This window comes from Notolabrus celidotus, chromosome 21, assembly GCF_009762535.1.
Source record: "Notolabrus celidotus isolate fNotCel1 chromosome 21, fNotCel1.pri, whole genome shotgun sequence".
NCBI lineage: Eukaryota > Metazoa > Chordata > Actinopteri > Labriformes > Labridae > Notolabrus > Notolabrus celidotus.
The window spans coordinates 21,093,574-21,115,570 of NC_048292.1; the positions used below are offsets into that span (position 1 = coordinate 21,093,574).

Sequence of the window (21,997 nt, forward strand, 5' to 3'; positions counted from 1 at the left end):
ATGGCAATTTTGAGAAAGGCAGTGTACTGCAGTTGCATCATCGTATAAAAGTGTATAAAATATATTTATAGAAAAATTAAAAGTTGTATCTGATGGTCTTGTTTGTTATTGTAGGTCATATAGAAGCATCAGAATTAAATTCAGTCTTTGCATAAGCGGTTAAAATCCCCTCACAGAAGCTTTAAGCAGCTTCGTTATTCAGGATTCTGTGATGGGAAACGTCCTTCCTCTGCGTCCTCGCGCTTCCTCGGGCCGGGACGCAGAGTGGTCCTGATGCTGGGCCTCGTGCGCGCGCATTACATCACTTCTCCATCCTGTGATTGGCTGTAGGTCAAGTCAGCATCCACCGCGAGCCTCAGCATCCTGAAAGCGAGAGGCAGTAGCGTCTCAAACCATCATACCCACCATCCTCTTCCTCTTCATCGTCTGTGATTTTAATCAAACCCCGACAGCACCCTGTTCGCGTGGCTGTGCGCGTTTTCGTGTCCCTGCTCTGGCGGCTCGTTTCGAGGATGGCGGAGAGCGAGGCAGACACGCCGAGCACGCCGATTGAGTTTGAGAGCAAATACTTCGAGTTTGATGGAGTGCGGCTGCCGCCCTTCTGCAGAGGGAAGATGGAGGAGATCGCCAACTTCTCCCTCAGAAGTAGCGACATTTGGATTGTCACCTACCCGAAGTCAGGTAACCGAGACTCTGCCGCGTCACCGCGCGCTGTGTGGCTCTATTTTAGTACCTGCTCTGCGCTGCTCTGCGCTGCAGTGGGGACTGCAGGGTAATTAAACTTTGTGTTATAAATAAACCACAGAGTGACATGATCTCCAGCCTTTATGTGGTTGATGTTTCACAGCAGGTAGCAGTGAACACTAAAGTTATAATGGAAACATCATGTATTTAATCGCTGCTTTGCTCTGTTGCTCCACACATCTCAGATTATAAACATCGTGCGGCAAAACTACGATTCCCAGGCTTGTAAAAGCAGCATGTGTTTCACAATCAGATGCCAACTAATCGAGTCAAAGTAAATCGATAAATGCTCGGCTGTAAAGTGCATCACGTCTGCACTGGCCTGCATTATTCACAGAGAGGACACGCGCTCTCAGACGCAGATGAAGTTGGTGTTTACATCCTGCAGAGTGTTGTGGCGCAGCGCTGATGCTGGTGCTGCAGGCTGCACGCCGCGCACGGTGCCCTGCCGAGCGCTGGGTGGGACCGGTCATGTGACCCTGGGTGGTGGGCAGCTGGAGCTCCGTCGGTGCACGCAGAGAGAGAGGAGTTTGATTATTGTTACGGATATTAGAGTTCATGTTTTGATGAAGTGAACACCTGCACTGTTTATAGAGGAAGAACTTGGTTGAACAGGAAGTGATCATTTAAAGAACAAGAAGAGGAGGAAACAGACGAGGACGTTGCTCATCATTAGACTTTATTATCAATCCTTCTAATGCATCCTTTTATTTAAAGCTACAGTCTTTTCTCCATGCATCTCTGTCTTCATATTTCCACCACAAAACAACAAATTTATGACGCTTAAATTTCTCAGGCTGGTGTCGTACGAAAGCTTGAGTTCAAACTGAATCAGAATGAGATAGAACTTGCATTAATAATCATCTTTGTATCATTATTCTGCCCCAATGACGATAGAACACACTAGGAAACATGCAAAACATGCAAAACATGGAAAGACATCATGCACTTTGAGGTGTACGTTATAACTATCCAATGAAGCGCTTTCTTTATGAGTCACCATAACATTTTCAACATTTTTATTGCATACAATCTACAGCGGAGTCTTCGTACATGCGTGATACATTTGCAGTCTGGATGCTGAGGGATGAACGCCTCTTGTTCTGAATGCAGCTAGCAGGGACTCACAGCAGCATCAACTGCTCGTTGAGTAGAGTAAGTCTACAAAAGTCTCCATTTAACACCCAAGTCACTAGAGTTTTCGCTAGTCGCTTTTTGGCAAAAGAGTCGCTAGAGGGGTCTGAAACCTTGAAACCCAACGGACAACAATTTGGGGCTTCCAGTGGTTAGCGATAAAGGACTTCTGATCAGGACTTCCTTATCCGTACGAAAGCTTGAGTTCAATGTGTTAACTTTGTTTGCAGTCTGACTTGAAAAGCAAGAATGCAGTTAATGAAGAGAAACATAATTTTTAGAGATGAAGCTGCTGAAATCAGTTCTTCGACATTAACTTAAGCTAAAGCTAAATCTTCGTTAGATGACGGTAATGGTTTTGGACGTTGTATACAGCAGACGGTGTGTTTCACCTCTTTTCCATTTTGAAAACCAGAACACTTCAGATACCAAAGTCCACTCCTCCCCCGACAGATTCTGATTTTTCATCCTTTCATGAAACGCCACATGATGAAATCTCAAAGTCGTTTTTGAAGAATTAAACTTGAGCTCTCTGATTGAGTAAGCTTTACATGCTGAGGGACGTCGCAAAGTCAACATCAGACGGCAAAGTGGATTCAAAAGACCTCCAATATTTGTGCCAGTGACTTTGCCCGTTATTACTCAGAGGGGAAGGTTAAAGAAAACATGAAGATGATAGAGTTTGATAGACACGTCCGTCAGAGGTCTAATGTCTGTTCAGATGGCTTCATGTTGGTCAGTGAGGTGAATTAAACCTCCATGTGTGGTTTGCATCATGTTTGTAATCATGCTGTTAATGCAAGACAAAAACATAAAAATTCAAAGTGCAGGACTTTAAAATAATACTGAATGCATCCAGTTGCATGATTGTATGTTATGTTTGCATGCAGATCTTAGTGAGAGCTGCATGGAGGAGAAAACTCAGGACTCCTCTGAGGTCCTGTGACTTTCAGGGGCCCTAAAAATATCATAACAGTTGCAGTATTATGGCAAAGTGAGGCCTACACTGATGTTTTTTCACACGCCTGGCTCCTGAGTGGATCGCAGGGTGATGCTGCATCATCCTGCAGCAAACATGTTGTTACATACAAGAGACAGCAGACCGTGCTGCATCCTCCTGCTCAGGTTTTACCCTCCGAGCAACGCTTTGTGCTGCAGCGTCCTCTTCCATCCGCATCTGTTTGCTAACATGGCTCATGATTAATTTAGACACTGCTGGAGCTCAGATGCCTCGTGCTGACTGTGGGAAGACAAAGTCTCCATGAGGTTTCATAAACTGAAGAAGGAGCTGTTCACAGATCCATGTGATGAGCGCTCAAGGTGATCTCAGGGCAGTCATTAACAAGACGCATCACCCGAGGTTATTGTGGTCAATTCTTGGAAATGTAACGTGATTTGATGAGACGTCAAGAAAAAACACAAACAGGATAATTCTTGGATTGTTGTGAAAGTTGGATACTGATGTTTGAATTACAGGAATTAATCATTGACACTGGACAACCCTGCAAACCTAAACTTACCTTTGACTTTTTCCTACAACATGATGATAAACAATAACAGACGTCATTTGATCGGCCCAAAGGTAATCTCTATTTACAGGCTGTGAATACAAATGTAGAATCTGAAGGAAGGCTCTGGATTTTAGTCTGAGAGGAGTTCGTATGTTTGTATTTTGAGAAGTATTGGCCTATGAGGTACCGTTAGTCTTTGGAGTCTGCAGGAAAAACAGTCAGTTCTGGAGAGCAAAAGCAGGAGGAACACAATCCCGGCTCCCATGGTTGTTAATCTGAGGAGGATTTCTTTCTCTCTATAAAGAGATATCTGCATGAAGAGCAGCTAACAATCTGTTCTAGATCAAACATTTACACTGAGACACAAATCTGCTTGATGCTGTGTCACTAAAGACAATCAGCGTTTAGATTTCCTGACTTCCTGGAACGCAGCATCAGAAATGATGGATCCAACCTCCATTCAACAAACAAACATTGTAAAAGTAGTTTTCTTCTCCTCTTGAGGACATACCTGACAAAGCTTGAATTTTGACTAATCTGCATCATGATGCTGTTACTTCAGCAAACTTAAGATCTGTTAATTACAAGAACATCACAAGAACATCAGTTTCTGTTTCAGGTTCATACCGCTGAAGGAGGTCAGAGAAGCCTCTGTGGAACGCACTGTCTACAGTGAAACTGAGACTCAACACAAACAGATGAAGCGGCACCATAAGGTTTATTTTGCAGACTTATCTGAAGGCTGAATTTCATGTAACTTTTGACCTTACACACTGTCACTCCAAGTTGCTAATCTGACTGTAAACAATGCCGCACATGGAAAAAGAAGTCTCTTGTAGATGTTGTTTATCGAGAACTCCAGAAGTTAGAGAGGCGAACCGAACAAAAAATAGAAAAGAGAGCTGCCTTTTGAAGCCCTGCATTCCCTGAATCTAGTTCTTATCTGGTTGTTTCAAGGCATTCTGGGTTATCATGATTTGCTGAGGCTTGGAAAGGGTGACTGCACACCCGGCTCACCTTTTTGTGTAGCTCTGTGTTTCTAAAACTGAACACTGGAGTTAGAAACACAGAACACCCACAATCTGGATGTGGTAGATGTCGCAGAGCCAAATGTTACGCAAGTGAACTCGATGAATTCAAGGCATTACTTTTTACTTTTAGAAGTGCTGATTTGAGCAACAAAGGGACCTTTGTCCCTGCGAGACTCATGGCACACACGCAAAATGACATATCACACATTAAAATGTTAGATAGTTATCAAAGCTTCTTCCAGGAAACCAGGGTTTGAAATCAAAGATGTTAAAGTAACCGCAGATTAAAGTAACAAGGGCATAAGACTGGCACCATGAAGACTCAGATTCATAAGTTTGTCACAGAAATATCTGGAACGGTCGCTGACATTTGTGGACCAAAATAAACGAAGGCCTTATCTGGACTCAACAGTCCTCCTCTCTGTTTGAGATTTAGGAGCTTTGGTCTGGGTTGAGAAGAACTAAAACAGCTTTCAAAACAAACAGTGTGACAGCAAAATAAAGCTGAAACGCAACAGTGTATCTGCTTTTGAAAACGTGACATTATGGAGTTAACATAAAACAATAATTCATATATTTCTTATGATTTCTGCAGACTTGGAACATCCTCTCTCCTCCTGCTCTGTGGTGCTGTGTCTGTTGTTTCTGCTGCAGAGGGGGAGAAAGCACATGGCAGCACACATGGTTTCACTGCTGCAGAGCTGTGATGCTATTGGCTCACATGTGCACATCTTGCCCAATGGGATTTGAGAGATTTCGAAACCTCCATGAGTTCAAAGTGAGAGTGGGGGTCTGCAGGCTGTGATGATGGCGGTGCTTATGTGATTGCTTTGACATCAGACAGACGCTCCATCATGTCTCTCTGCAGACCTCTGTGCACAGAGCGGCATGAATCAGACGCACCGACACAGAGGACAGAGCATCCTCTGCTGCGGCTGCATGCTGTGTAATTAAGTAATTAAGAGCTCTGAAAATAAAAGGGAGAGATGCAACTTCACCCTTTTTATTTTTACTGAAAATGTTAAATTAACGCTCTGCAGATGCAGATTCCTTCTGTGACTCCGCAGAAAGCTCAAGATGGAGATTGTGAGATATTTGGAGAGGAAATCAATGTAAATAGCCAACCATGTTTTAGGATTTCAGGGGTGCCCATGGCCCATGGCCACACTGTAAACCCGAACAAGTTGAAATGACTCAAAATGTTTGTCGTAACTGATTACATAAGAGTTTTGGAAATACAATTTAAAAAAACAGTATGACTTAAAATATAAAATACGATTTCAGTTTACTCAATTGTTTTCTTTCTTGTTTTATAATTTTCCAAGTTTCACCAACTCAAATGTATTAGTTACATTTTTAATTCATACATACTAGATGAAACTGAGTACAGGTCATGGTTTGGTTAGTTTAGTTTTGTCCTTGTATTTCATGCCTTGGTTCCTCCCCGAGTTTATTCTGTATCAGTTATCTTTTGTCTCTCTTGAGTGTTTAGTGATCTATGTCTCTTGTTGTGTTTTCTTCATCTGATCTTGTGTTTCTTGTTTTATTTTGTAGTTCTGAATCCCTGTGTCTCAAGTCATGACGTTGTGTGTTTCTCTCCTTTTGTGATCCCCCTCATTAGTCTCACCTGTGTCCTGTGTTCACACCTGTGTTGATGACTCTGTGTATTTAGTTCCTCTGTGTCCCCTGTCCCTTGTTGGATCATTGTTGGGCCCAATCTCAATGTTCTCCCTAAGCCCTGATCCCTGACCCCTTCTTGACTTAATTGACGTCAGCTGGAAAGTGAATGAGGGCAGAAGGCAGTAAGGGCTAAAAAACTGTAGAACTGTAATGGGACAGCACTTTGCGACTTCTCACGTAACCTGCATGACGTCACCAGCTCACCTTAGCGATATTAGGAATTTTTATTGCACAATTTTGACTTTCCTCAAATTCAAGGCGCTTCAGGGACGACTGACTGCCATGTGATTCAGGCTCTTACCGTACAGACTGCTTAACCACAACATTTCAAATATATAAATAGGCTATATAACTATAAATACATAAATTATAGCACTGTATACACATAAAAGTGAAGATGAATAGATTAAGGCAGAAGGACAGCCCTAAGCCCTCACAGACTTAACGGGAACGCACCTCAAAGTCAGTGAGTGCTTGAGGGTGGACATTAAGATTGGGCCATAGTCTTCCCTGTACCGGTACAGCGGTTTGGCGTTGTCTTTCCTTGTTACTTGCCACTTCGCGAAGCACAGCCATTGTTGATGACGTCATACGCAGCGTCCCTCTCTACACTCAAAAGTTGTTATTTGGACATGGCTATTCACTCAATAAAATTGATCCTCATATAATTAAAACAACATTAATCGTTCAGATAACTCAATAATTAATTGTTGGTTCAACTAAATAGCTGGTTTTGAGTGCTGTACCCTTAATGGCTATGAGTTAGAAGTACTGTTCGGGTTTACAGGGCACTGTCCGGACTCTGACACAAAGGTGTGAGGCCCTGCTCACCCTGTCAGAGTTCAAATCTACTGTTACATCCTGCTCACTCTTATCCCTCTTATTACCGGGCTTCTAACTACAGACATAAACAAGTCAACACTAAACATTGATTTAAAGATGATTTATTTATGCAGCTTAAAAAATAGTTCCTAAAAGCCTACTTGGCGGTCGATTTAATATTAAACTATCCGTCTCACCACTATCATCTCTCTCTCTTCATCTTCCTCTATCCCTCTCTCCAACACGGTCTCAGCAGATGTGTGTCTAACATGAGTCTGGTCCTGCTGGAGGTTTCTGCCTGTTAAAGGAAGTTTGTCCTTGCCACTGTAACTTGCTAAATGCTGCAAAGTGCTCTGCTCATGGTGGATTAAGATGAGATCAGACTGAGTCCTGTCTGTAAGATGGGACTGGATCTTATCATGTCTTGATGTCGAGTCCAAATTGTCTCCCTCAATTTGTCCAACGCTGTTTCTGCTCTGTTTTCCTGAAGAATCTAAAGTTTGGCACTCAAATAGATGTAGCTTGCGATTGAAAATATCCTCGATGTTCTTTACAGATTTTGAGTCCTAACTGAAAGTAATATCTTACTGGTATGAAACATTTAACATCCGGTGAGTATTTTAAAGAGACGGGGTTAGTGGTACACCTGTCACATGGTAATGCAGGTGTCCTCAGGCAAGCTCAGGGAGGACAGAAACCTCTATTGTAATCTGGATTTTCTGTATGAGTACAGACGTGACAGCGAGGCCTCACCATCTTTCTCACTTTTTGGGGTTTTAACCAATCGTTAAGAAAGGATTGGTCACTGTAGTGTAGCTGCTAGCATGCTGCCTGTGTGGTGGCAGAGTTAGCAGCTGCTCTGCAGCTGTCACGTGCTGTTCGAGTGTGCAGCTCTGACTGCTGTCATTTCGTACTGCATGTAACCATCAATTGCATGTTTTAGATAATTTTACATACAGGTTTCTTCTTATCTTTAAAAACTAAGAAACAGCACCTTCACAGATTCATGCAACAGGGCGCAAAATTCAAGCTTTCGTACAACTAAGCTGAAATAAAGCGGGAATAACTCCTAATTCTCACAGCGGTCTAAATTCACATGGCGTGCAAGTAGTCCATCTGGATTTGACTGAGACTCTTTGATAGCTGGGACGTTTGAGACATGCCATGTTTGTTCACAGTCCTCATATAATCTTTTTTTGTCTTAGTTGAAATATTTTTGGTATTTATTTCAATTTGAATGCCACAGCTGATGTTTTTCATGTGCCGAACACAACTGAGCCCTTTCATAGATGCTAAATACATCATCAGCGGTACCAATAACAGACAGAAGCCGTTTCAGGAAACAGATTGGGATCTTGTACACGGTTTATTTGCTTTCACGGAGGTTATGTGGGCAGCCCGAGGCCTCAGAGATTCACATCTTTGCCCCCGGAGCGAGTAACGTCAGTCTTGCTCACGTCACCCCGTCCTGCAGAGGTTTGGCGAGTTGCCGAGTTAAAGTCTCATTAAAAACAAACAGAGCTGAATTGATCCTGATCCGTCACCTTTCTGTGAGCTTAATGAGGCCTTGTCCTCCATGCTTCACATCACATGCTTTAATGGCCGCCTCCTGTTTCTGTCAGAGAAGTGTGTGGGGGTGTCAGATCAGACCAACACACTTATTTCTGCAAACCAGTGAGTCATCGCAGAGAACATTGGTATGGCAACAAAACACACTGTTATGAAAAAGATTCTGTTCTGATAAAGGTCAAGATTTATATTTTAGTCGACAGGTGGTTTTTGGAAAGAGGAACGAGTTCAGGCTTTAAAAAACTGAAAGTTTGGCAGACAGATTTGTTGTTTTTCTGAGGCAGGTTTGGAAAAATCCCACAGTCAGACATTTTTTAAGAAGAGATTTTGTTTTTCTGATTAAGTATCCCAAATAAAAATGGGCTTGTGAATAGGCTGGTTAAAAAATACTAAAACAAAGTTAATATTCTTACATTGTTGTTGTTTTTAGTTAATTTAACAACCTGTTTCCTGAAGATATTTAGGCCTGTTTATGATACTAATTATCATCAACATTGAAATAAAAGCAACTTATTTACTCCATCGGGACATTTATGTGTGCAAAACAAGCAGCAGCCTCTATTGTTACTCCAATGTTGAAGTGTTAAAACTGCAGTTCCACAATTATCCACATGGAGCTGGCTCCAAAATTCAAAGAAACCCTGTTAGAACCAACTGGCAAACTCCGGTCTCAAAATATGAAGCCGATGCGGAAGTATTATAAACTGCAGTTCATCGAGCATCTGCTTGAGGCTGGCTGCAGAAACACCAGAAACCACATACACACCCATTAAAAAAAGACGATCTTTGCAGCATTAATAAACATGTTTACAGTCTGGTTCTAAAAATGGATTGGCTCTACGTAGCTAATTTCTCTATCAGCACACACGGGGATGAATTTTTTTTTCTGACCCGACGGCTCATAAGATATTAAGATTACCAGTTTTTGCCCAAATAAGGACATGACTGTCTTGATTGACAGGCAGGAACACTGTAGCTGTTGGCGAGGAGACTCAAACCCCGCCTCTTTACCTCACAAGTTAAGTTAAGTCAAGTTAGGTTGAGTTCAGGATTTCCAATATGACATCCGCCGACAATTGGCTTCAAAACAGTGCTCAGGAACAGATGGGTGACGTCACGGATACTACGTCCATTATTATACAGTCTATGGTTAGAGCTCCTTTTACAATACTGGTCTTTCACAGCAGAAATTAAGTCTGGTACAGAAAGCTGTTTTGGTCAAGAGTTATGAATAGTCTAGCCAAAAGTCAATAGTGATAAGTATAAGAATACACTTTATTGTCCCCACAGGGAATTTTGTCCTGGACAACAGTACCACCCGTGGCTGCAATCACAGTTCATATATCCATCAGACTATTAACACAGACATGGTAAAGCACAATTTGACAATAGACAAGATCTAACGAAGACCCAGAAAAAACACTGTCCCACCAGTACTGTTCCCTTCAAGTCCAAGTCAATGTCAGTGACTAGCTTATATTGCATTAAATAAATATTGCACTTGACCCTTTTGAAGAATCAAGTATTGCACATTAAGTATAGCTCCAGATCTGGTGCAAAACCAGATGAAGACAGCATTTCCAGTATGGTGACTGGCATCTTTGGGCTTCATAATGCCTCTCCAAAATCTAAGGGGTAATGACCAAGCAGCAACCTCCGGTCTTAAATTTATTAAGCTGATGCAGAAGTCCTAACAACTTCAGTTCCTTGAGCATCCACTTGAGGCTGGCTGCAGAAACACCAGAAACCACATACACATCAATTCAAAGAGACAATCTTTACAGCAGAAATAAACATGTTTACAGCCTGGTTCAAAAAACTGTTTAGGTCTGAATAGCTCATTTCTCTATCAGCACACACTGTACGGGGTGAATTTATTATAACTCGCTAGTTTTAAAGATATAATGGGTGGATACGTGTTTTGCAGAATTAGGGGCATGGCTGACTTGATTGACAGGCGGGCACACTGTATTGATTAGCGAGGAGGCTAAAGGCCCGCCTCTTTCCACCTAATGCCTCTCGTTTGGTTGAAAGTAAGGTTGAGTCGACATTTCCAATATGGAATATCTCTCTGAATGGATACCTGCTGACGGGGCTGATGGGAGCAAAACTTATAGGTCAAAATCTTGCTGCTAACTGAAGCTAAAAGGCTCCAAAAAGCAAGGAGGAACCACCTCGTTATTCCTGATCATCCTGTTTCTTCTCTCTCTCTTCTTAGGCACGAGTCTACTACAGGAGGTCGTGTATCTCGTGAGTCAGGGTGCAGACCCCGACGAGATCGGCCTCATGAACATTGATGAACAGCTGCCCGTCTTAGAGTACCCTCAGCCAGGCCTGGACATCATACAGGTAATGTAGCTGAAACCACGTTAGCATCATGTTGGAGCTGCAGGGTTTCTGATCCTGTTGGACTTTAAAATTGAAATACTAAACACTGCTTTGTTGTAGTTGGTGTGTTTTTGCAGAGTGGAGCAGATTTCTAACAAACTAACACCTTGTTTGGATGTGAAACATGAGAGGAAGGCTGTCGCTGTGTCGTTGATACTCCAATACAATCAGCACGAAGCTCCAACAAGGGCTGTGTGTGTTAGCTACTGTATATTCACGATTTACAAGCTTGTATGGCTGTTTGCTCTACCTCTCATACTCCCCCAGTTTTTGAAGAGAGGAGAGAAGGAGGAAGAAATAGATGAATGCGCATCTATCACCTTTGTTTTGGCAACATTTTTCCTCTTCCAAACCTACTGATTTGATTTAACCCCTTCATCTAACTTAAGTCGTTCCACGCAATCCCATGTCTACCGGACAAACCCTTACTCTCTATCCAAACAAAACAAAGTGGTACACATTCAACATCTCATGACTGGAGGTTAAAAACAACCCAGCAGAGGATTATTTGAGGAGACGTTACACCATGTCATAAATCAAAGATATAAAATAGATTAAAGGTAATCATTTTAATAAGGGCTGTAGGGACGGTTGTGTAAAGTCTTCTGTCGCTCTACTTAAAGTCGTTCTGCGTATGGCCCGATGATTTCATCTGGGTTATCTCACCCTGGGACACGTAAGAGACGGCATGAGTAACATGCCGGGACGTGGCTTTGTTTTAAAGCAGATAGGGAATGTAGGATGAAGGGCTAAGTTTGCATAGCTCAGGTTCTGTCGTCTTGATTTGGACTTTAGGGAGTCGACTAATTTGTGTTTGTTTGCAAAGATGCAAGCAAAAACTTTGTGTGCAATGAAAACTTTTAATTCCTACTATGTAAAATAAGAAAATGTAGCATGAGCATGGACGGAAAAACACTCACTTTTAATAAAGCGCTTTTTGTATGAGTTTTCGGAAAAAGATGACTTTTCAGACCAATCTGGACGTATTATTTAGTTTCTCGTTCTAGTTTCTACTAGATTAAATACATCTTTAGGTCTTAAACTGTTTCAGATGAAAAAGTCAGATAAATAATACTTAAATTTTAATAAACACAGCAGGCAGTGTGTTAATATTGGGACAAGCTTGAACTCTTTAATGTGGTTGCTAATGAATGATATAAAGAAGAAGAACTTTGTGATGTTAAAGATAAATTTGACCTTCAGAGTTATGGAAATGATGTTTTAATGCTAGTTTCATAAAATGTTTTATACATATCATGGAAATCCCCTTGTATAATATTCTTCTGTTAGACACACAAATAGACCAGAGAGAAAGTGTCCCACATTTTCCAAGAAGTGGAGTCTCAGATAACGTATATGTGACCTTTGTGAACAGATAAGATAAGTGTCACCTGGAAGCATCGGAGTGCTCTGCAGGACTGAGGAGTACAAAGGAGAGATGTTTGTCGTTACTATAAAACAAGTAAAAGAGAATTTAGCAGCTTACTGCTTTTAAACACACCATAAAAGCACCATAGTAAATGGTAGGTGGGTGTGCAGGGTCTGCAGGAGCCTCAATGGTCGTCACAGCTGTCAATCATGGTGCTCATGATGGAATGGAATTCTGCTGAGTCATCAAAGGCAGAGTTCTAGAATTCTGCCTTTGATCTCAGAATTCTGAGAGAAAAGTCAAAATTCTGAAGAAAAGTTGGATCCAGAAATAAACTTAATTTTCCCCTACCAACCAAGCGGTAACCTCCGACCGACTTGATTGACAGGCGGGAACACTGTAGCTGTTAGAGAGGAGGCTCAAAGCCCGCCTCTCACTTGCTCGACAGCAGTTAGATTGAGTTCAACATTTCCAATATGGCACCTGCCGACGATCGGCTTCAAACAGCGCTTCAGGAACAGATTGGTGACGTCACAGATACCACGTCCATTATTTTTACAGTCAATGCTACCAACATTGTGACATAAATCAGCATGATAAGAACTAAATATAATGGCAGAAACCATGTTTGACAAACATTCATTTGACCTGTGTTTTAATTGAAGAGTTCGACTCATGTCCCATCTGTTAACACAGAGGAGGCGGGCTTAAATAATTATCCTGCAGACAGTCAGCAGGGGGAGCTCTAAAAATTCTGGCTTCATCGTCAGTGAAAACTTAAAGCCTCCTTTTTAACATAATGTCTAATAGTGATAGACTCTTAGTGTAGCCTCCTCTTCCGTTAATGTGTAAATGTGGTGTAAAGTACGTTGCATTTAATGTATGTCATAAATATTAAACTTCAGATTAAATAACAGAGGCGTGTGTTGTGTTTCCACAGGAGCTGACCTCCCCTCGTCTGATCAAAAGCCATCTTCCTTACCGATTCCTCCCCTCAGCCATGCACAACGGAGAGGCCAAGGTTAGACACCCAAAGTGCAGACAGAAACCATAACCGTTCACTGAGCTCAGTTGAATACATTTCATTTTATATCATGTATCTGACTGCAGTGTGTCCTCCGTTTGGTCTCCTCCAGGTGATCTACATGGCTCGTAACCCGAAGGACCTGGTGGTCTCCTACTACCAGTTCCACCGCTCTCTCAGGACCATGAGCTACCGTGGGACCTTCCAGGAGTTCTGCCGTCGCTTCATGAATGATAAGCGTGAGTGTGAGAGTCGCTGCAGGAGCTCTGAGAGCTACCTGTGAGTGGTTCTCTTCATGCAACGCTCTCTCTGTCTCTCTCTGTTTCAGTGGGATATGGATCCTGGTTTGAACATGTTCAGGAATTTTGGGAACATCGTATGGACTCTAACGTCCTCTTCTTGAAATATGAGGACATGTACAAGGTAACATCATCATCATCATCATCATTTCTTTTGCTATTTTAATCTATTCCCGCCAGCTCTTATCTTACTAAGTAATGGCCAAATTAAACACTTCTCGTTTACGTAAGTTTGTATCAGACTTCCACCAGATCCGTGTCTGTGTCCGGTCCGTCTCCGATCCGTCATGGCACCGGATCTGATAGGTTTCTATTCTAGTCAATGTGTTAAATTCCACTGGATCTGCTCTGTTGAGTTCAGGCTACGTCTCTGATCCGGGAGGTTGGAGAACGCAGCCAGTGGGTGTTGACGGACGAGAGAGCATGGAGCCAGACCGCAGCGGATCAGAGACGGACTGGACATAGATCTGGTGGAATTCTAAAATATAAACATATGTACACGAAAAGTGTTTATGCACGCCAGAACACATCCTTGAATCTGCATCTTTCCGAGTACAATACACGTTTTTCAAGATCAGGCCTAAAACCTACAGCAAGTCATGATGTCACCTGAAATGATGCACGTTAAATAAGAGCTCATACTATGACGGTCTTAACTCCTGGTCTCTATGTCAGGGAGTTCGTATAGTGCCAGGTTATATCCCTCTCTCTCTGTGTCCATTAAGGTTGCCTACTTTTTGCAGGAAGCACCCAAATATTTCAGCTTTGTTCACATCTCACCTAAAAATAAGGAAAAGTTAAAAAAGAACTTCCGAGATGCCAAATCTATATCTTTGCAGATAAAAACAACGTATGCACAGCAAACTTCAGCAATGTGGCACACAAACACATACACGTATCCTATCTCCTCCATTTACAGAACATTCTTGTGCAAGCCCCTCCATTCGAAGAAAAAATGAACATAACACGGCGAATCAGTGCTTGCCCTTTGCTTTGTCAAAGGTCCCCTTTAACAGTATCTGCTCTTATCACGTTTACAAGGCACAGACTCTCTGGGTTTCTTGGAAATGCTTTCTTAGAACTCAAAGAAGATGCAATGCGTCTTAACATTATTATTTGCCTCTGGTAGTTGTGAGAAGTACATCATTTTTAATTGGCCAGTGTGTAAAAAGAAAGAAAACAAGCATCTCTCTGTTGAGGCTCACAGGAAAGATATTCATGATGCATCGTTTTTTATGTGCTGATCTCTGATCGGGAGAAAGACACAAAGACGGACTTTATTAAAACTGCTAAATGGGCTTTAAACAAGCTTACACAACAGGCATTCTAGGCTTGAGGTAGTTTATCCCTAACAAGTGGCTTCACTGGATCTACCAAGAGGGACAATGACAGCTTAAGTCAGAGAGAGTTTTCCATCATATGTGGGTCAGTAATCTCAAACTGAACACACACAGATACCCAAAGCAAACACACCTAACCCTGAGCTGTAACTGATAGCCTTTATGTTTAACAGCTCCTATAGATGACGTGTACGCAGAGCTGTACATCGTGTCCGTACAGCTGTCAGCGTCTCACCTTTCCACCAGTTTGTGTGCGCTCAGAGAACAGCATGTTCCTACAGCCGTGGGTGGATGCAGTTTGGGGAAGCAGAATCAGAGCTGTGGCGGTATTTAAGGACTCAAGAGGGAGGCCGTGTCTCAGATCTGTGTTAACCTTTCCCTTATTTCTCTCCGTCCCTCTACAGGATCCGGGGAATCTGGTGGAGCAGCTAGCCCGGTTCCTGGGTGTCTCTTGCGATAAGTCCCAGCTGGAGAGTATGGTGGAGAGCTGCAACCAGCTCATCGAACAGTGCGGGAACTCAGAGGCGCTGTCCGTCTGCAGGGGTGAGTGAGAGAGCAGCAGGATGAACAACCTGCTCCTCTGCTCGGAGACGCAGATCTCTGACTCCCTGAGGTCAGAGGTCAGAGGTCAGAGGTCAGAGACACAGTGGAGTCAAACCTCTGAAGCATCACATACGTTTAATCCTCGTTCACTACATCTGATGTTTTCTCTTCATTTTATGTCTTTGCCTTCATGATTTCTCAATATGCGTCCTATGATCTCACTTATTTTAAAACAACGATGGCACAGTGGGATGATTTCCAATCGAACCTTTGAACGAGTTCATGATGAGAACACAGCATAAGTCAGGCCGTCTCACTTAGAGATGTGTGGCAATCAATTTAAAGCACATTAAAGCTTGTCACAACTCACTTCTCAGTACTCATCATGCCTTCAGGTTGTTGTTAATCCAGTTAATTAATTAATTACTGTGCCTTCATATAAGCAAAGCAACCAAGACACTCACATGACATTTAGTTTTAAAGCTACAGTGTGTAGCATTTAAAGGTGCAGTGTGTAGTATTTAATGTTACCGGTCCCCCTTCTATAGAGAACGCCATCCTGCATCACCATTTTTCTATAGTAGCTCAGAATGGACAAACCAGTGATGTTTTTGTATTTAGGTAGTGGCTGGGCGAAATGCATAGATAGGTGGTAGCTGTGCACAAAAACAATTGCACATTTTTAGGTAAAATCTTGAGAAATGGAAGATGAAACTTATTATGCATCACATGAGCTTCTTGTCCTTGAAGGCCACAGTCACTTCACCTATAGTAGGGGTGAGCAAGGGAGCGTTTCCATCTTGAATCTGACGAAGATATCAACAAGTATCCCCATTTCTCCACACTCTACCTTTAAATTGTAAAAGCAGAAACTGCCATAACATTTAGTTTAGAGATCAGATAAATTTAATGATTTGGTTTGATCTGTGATGAATAGCTAATCAGTTTGATTATCTGTGTTTGAGCTGCAAAACCAGGAGACTGAAGCGGACTATGCAGGATAATATGACCAAACTGTAATCCACCGTAATCCTGATATGCTGTGCCATCATAATTTTTTAACTGCTGAGAGTAGAAGTGTTAGATTTTAACATTATTAATCAATATTCATTCAGAATAAAGCACTTAATAATGATTAAAAGCCACAACTCTGGACATTACCATGTGATCTAGCCCAGTTAAAACTCTGACTTTAAGCTCACAGATCTAGGAAAGACAGAGAGAGGAGTCCTCAGACTTTTTCCCCTTTCACCTCAGCTAGTTGGAATTGTTTGTCCCTAACACATACACGTTTTGCCCAACACTGTCAGCTATTTCTAAGCCAGCACTTTAAGCCCCAGAGGCCCAACAACAGCTGAGCAGTTTAAGTGTGCAGGAAAGTCGTACACGAGACCATAACACCACAGCAAGGACATCACCACTCAGGCTTCTTCTTACTTTCTTCACAATTTAACTCATCATTTATTTTGAACTGAGGTTTCAAGTTAGAGATACTGTAACCTCGTCTGACTCAGGGAGTTAGGAATGAAGATAAAGCAGCAGACTGTATGTGTGCATTAAGTAAGAGAAGGTCACAGCACCACCCTGTGGCTACATCTAAAGATTGCATCCATTTATAGATTAGTCTGATTCACCTGCACGTCCATTAAAGTCCAGTTTGATTTCACCTTCTTTAAGTTTATGCATCTTTGATGTTTGCTGATGAATTTATTTTTATCACCCTTCCTGTTTTTGATTTACATGTTTACTTTTTTTTTGTGTCATCTCTTGTTTTTCATCGTTTCTTTTCCTTTTAGTGCATGGGAGTCTGATGTCTGCTCTGCTTTAGGCTAAACACACAGCTGCCTGTCAGTCTGATGTGACTCAGATCTCAGATCAGTCTCTGTCTGACGCTCAGCTCAGCAGGTGAGTCACCGCTGCGGTTGCCCGGCAGCTCAAACGTGTCAAATAAATGTGATGTTTTCAGCGCAGAAAAACAACATCCTACAGAAATGATTGTACGAATCATCTGAATGTTTGTGCAGACAGACAGCATGCACGCTTAACCTCTGAGGAGGGCAACAGAAATACTGAACGAAGTATTAAAAACAGAGCTAACAAAAGGCTTGATCGCAAAGTAATTCATGTATTATGACCAAGGTGTTCTGCTTCTTTAAGTCCATAAATGGATCAAACAAATGAAAGACTGCTCAATACTTCTCAAACCTGTGTCGTATTGCTCCTGGACTACAGAATCCAGCTGAGCTTTAAAAAGTCCATCCTTGGGAACGTAACTTTCAGCTAATCTCGAAGCCGCCAAGAGATGCAGTTTACGTCATATCCACCTAGCCAGCAGAAACATCCACCTGGATGCAAACAGCTATGCACCTGATCATACCTCATCCTGGCATAAAGGACCAGGCTGTAAACATGCTGTTAAAATAAGCATGTTAGAATGAGCTCGAATGGAGACAGCCCCATGTGGACACTCAAGGAACTGCATTTTTTTGTATACAATGTGGCCTAGCTGTAAACATGTAACTCTGCAGTATGTCACATCAGAAACTTTTGCTTTTAAGAGGTGCTATAAAAGGCTAACCTGCTGCTATTAACGTCGATTTTTACTTGTGTATTTATAATACTTGACTGATTATGTTGGCTAGGCTAACAGGCTAGCCACTGATAAAAGCTAAATTGCTTATATGTCATCATGGAAATATCAAACAACCAAACTTTCCATACATACGAAAGACAGATGAGGAGAATCTCATTTGTTTATCCGGGAAAGCCTCATTCGGATTAAAAACCTCTCTTACAAGAGCGTCCCGTCCAAGATCAGCAGCAGTCATAGACGTACAACACGGAACTACAAACACAGGTCAACACATCCTGGATCACATGCGAGTAACTCCTCAGTGGAAGCATCTACAGCCTGATGCATCCTCCTTACAACACCTTTAGGCTTGAGACCGGCTCTTTCAGACCTAAATCCTCCTGCAGGAGTCTTTGGCTGATTTCGAATCCCCTTACTACCCTAGCGCTGATTTGGCCAAAACAAAGCATGTGAAAAAGAGCAAAATCTGCAGTATGCTAAAACTACCTGGTTGTCGTACTGATTAAGGAACATGTATCAGTATGCAGCGGGCCAGGAAGCTGCATTAGCGCCACCTACTGTGTTGGAGTTGAACTACATGTTTAACAGGTCGTTACATTTACAGTGAAGTCATGTGAAATAAACGTTGGTGAATCTTGTAACTTCCAGTAATTACAGAGCCGATAAACATCTCACAGGTATCTGTTCATGTCTGTGAGAATTATTTAGGTCCATATAAACCACTTCTTAACTCTTTAAATCATAGGTGATGCTAAAGAAGCAGTTTCTCTGTCAGCTTGGCCGTTGTTTACTTCTGCTTTAAGAAACCGGAAATCCAGCGATGCATGACCCAGCATCCTGCAGACCAGATCCAACAGAACAGTCCTACTACAGACCATATTCAAACGCAGTATGCAGTACGTACGGCAGACTACATTCGTAGGTTGTATGTAGCAGGCAGTTAAAAAAAAAGCTTTAGTCTTCTAGCTTCCAGTGTTTTCCAAATTAATAAAGTTTCATGTTGTGGAGCTACTAGCGGCGTATGGATCAACCACTTTTCATCCTCACTGTCATTTGTTTTTTTGAATGCAGTGCTTCATTTTCAACACCAGAGGATGCCACTTAAATGCTGAAATATCACCTGCTGCGTCGTTACTACATTTAACATCCTAGAGGAGCTGCTTTGGAGAATTTGAACACCTTGGTTTTTAAGTAACATTAAGGAACTCTCACAGTGCTCTTTGGATTCAATTTTCGTGTTGAGTAAAGAAGTAACTGAACTTTTAATTCGTATTAACTCCTCCCTCTCGCTGTCTCTGCAGGTCGTGTAGGTCTGTGGAAAGACGTCTTCACAGTCTCCATGAACGACAAGTTTGACACGGTGTACAGACAGAAGATGGGGAAGTCCGACCTGACCTTTGACTTCTTCCTGTGAGGAGCTCTGCCCCCCCTCGTCCCACCGTCACCACCTCCTGACTTGCCACATATCTCCTCCAGTACAGTCGACTTACCGCACACTTCCTGCCACAGACTCACAAACCGACACCTCCATGCAGTCTGAAGTTTAACCCTTTCACTGACTCACAGGTCATTAGAGTCCTCTGTGGAAGTCCAAATGAATCCAGATTTATCAGAAACCAAACGTCCCTCAACCCCCCTACCTCTACAGAGAATCAGGGGAAGTGAAGCCAAACCTGTAGAGAGAAGTTTAGCGCTTAAATCAGCACCTTTAGAGACTTCCTTTTCTGTTCGAGGAGCTTTTTGTTTTTACTCAAAGTGCTGCAGGCTTCTTAGCATCATCGCTATCATCACCGGACATTTGTGTGCGAGCTTCGTGCGTGTGTGTGTGTGAGCTTTATGTGTATGTGTGGATGTTTGTGAGTGTGTTTCAGATACAGGGAGAGAGAGAGAGGGGTATCGAGAGACTGTGTCAGGGTTAACTGAGTGATTTAAGGATCTGCCAATCAAAATATATCCATCAGTAGAGGTAGGATTTAAGAGTGAGAAAAACAATGGCGCCACGACCTCCTGATTTTAGAAATGCCATTGATATATCAAAGTCAAACTTTGACATTTTAGCTGCTATCTTGAGTAAAAACATGAAGGTTATGTTTGCAGCTCATGCATTTGCTGTGTTGTTGTATTTACAGTGCAGGTATTTACTGCCCTCTAGTGGCTCAAACGAGCAACTACTGCTTGACTACAGGTGCAGTGTGGCCAAAAACAGAACACTTTGAAAGACTTTAAATCCACAATACCTTTTTGAATCAAACTCAAGACAAGAGACCTTTATGGGTTTTAGTTTCCTTAGATTTCAAGATTAAAAAACAACATTTATATCAGATTTTATTATCAGAAAGTGTCATGAACAGCTATATGAGAGGTAAACTAACCTATATTTAAAACATGAACGTGAGAATCAAAGTTAGAAAGAGATTAAAACTCAAAGAGGACAGAGGCAGCTCAATTATTTTGACGATTAAAATGGAAGTTTTAACATCCTGAGCCGACAGTGTATGAGAAAACTTGTAGTTTCACCTCTAATGACCCTTTAGATGTACTTTGTCTGTGTCGCTTCGTTTGAGAACTTTAACTGCACATTAATTAAAAAACAAAATCATAAATGAGGCGCACTAAGGTTTGAAGTTTTCATTCGGGTATCTTATCTTCCTCTTAAATTCAAAGTCCTCTTCGTCTCTTACTCATCAAGCAGAGTTCAGATATCAAATAAAGAATAAAATATTGCAGCAGCAGGCTTCTTTGACTTCGGTTTAAACGTATAAAACAATAAAACTAGTGGCGCTAAATGTGACCGCTCAGCAGGGTGCATCTGATATTTAAAATGTGGGATTAATCAGGAAACAGATTTTCTTGAAGTCCTCAGAAAGTCTTTGTGGAACAAACCATGAACACAACATTTTTAAGGTTGATGTAGTGGTAACTTTAAATCACATCCCTCCCTTCTTCCTGCTCCCTCTGACTCTAAATGGGAGCATAATCTACTAAATGAACATCACGCTGTGTTAAAGAAGACTTGAAACTACAGATTGAGACCTCAATCTCATGAGGTAAAAGTTTACCAAGGGAACAAACCAATGGAGAAGTAACTCATTTACTCATCTGCTCTACTCCTTTACGGAGGCAGTAGTCTCCCCCTGCTGGCCACGAGAGAGAATGCAGGTTGAAGACACTTCTGCACCATCTTCAATATGAAACCTACGTTCTTTTCTCAAACAGGCTGTGGTTGGATGATGGCTGATTGGAGTTCACGATCAGCCGCTCACTGCACCGCAGCAGAGTCTGCTCTCAGACATCACGTACAAACAGTCCTCCTCCTCTTCCTCTTCCTCTGTAGTCCTGCAGACTGGTCCGTGCGCTCTTCAGACACTCGTGAATGTCTTTATTGTGTGGATGTAAACGACAACACTCGTCACAGCAGCGCCTCTTTCTTTCTCTCCATTGTTCTCTCTCTCTTCTGCGTCACTCTGTTTACAGCCGTTGGTAAGGCTTCCCAGTCCGTCTCCTCTTTATGGTTTGTTTGGGTTTTATACATGCCTGCCTCTGTTTCCTGGGCGTCCTGTTCTGATTTTTCATGCTTTGCTTGCTGGTTTATTAATAAAGTTGTGTCTTCAGGCAATAACCGACGTATCTGCTGTCTTTATTTTACTTTCAGAGTCCAGAGTCTTTGTTTGACGACATGCAGGATGCTAGAATGTGTATGAATGTCTGTTATTTTAACGATAAAGACATTTGTAATCAAATCAAAGTCTGCACACAGGTTGGGTTCAGGTTGATTGTGACTTTTACAGAAAAAATCCAGTCCACTTCATTTATAACACTTTAAAAATACAAAATAAAGTTAACCAAAGTGCTGCACAGTGAGGCTATATAAGAAAAACACTCAGAACATAAAACACTGTTAAATATATAAATAAAATACAATAAAAGAATCATAATGAAAGAAAATCCAC

The 21,997-nt window shown here is 41.9% G+C and overlaps 1 protein-coding gene across 2 annotated transcripts; it reads left to right on the forward strand.

Moving 5' to 3' along the window:
* The first annotated feature begins 326 nt into the window (after positions 1 to 326).
* sult4a1 (sulfotransferase family 4A, member 1) lies at positions 327 to 21,666 on the forward strand. 2 transcript variants are annotated; one of them, XR_004629333.1, is made up of 8 exons: positions 327 to 681; positions 10,710 to 10,840; positions 13,189 to 13,269; positions 13,385 to 13,511; positions 13,601 to 13,695; positions 15,316 to 15,454; positions 17,251 to 17,359; positions 19,349 to 21,666. XR_004629333.1 is itself a non-coding variant. In XM_034673657.1 (7 exons), exons 1-7 carry the CDS (start codon positions 513 to 515, stop codon positions 19,459 to 19,461), a joined length of 855 nt encoding a protein of 284 aa, XP_034529548.1. In that variant the 5' UTR covers positions 349 to 512; the 3' UTR covers positions 19,462 to 21,666. The 2 variants fall into 2 exon arrangements, 1 of the variants encoding a protein (XP_034529548.1); XM_034673657.1 differs by lacking the exon at positions 17,251 to 17,359 and having other exon boundaries at positions 349 to 681.
* The last annotated feature ends 331 nt before the right edge of the window (positions 21,667 to 21,997 follow it).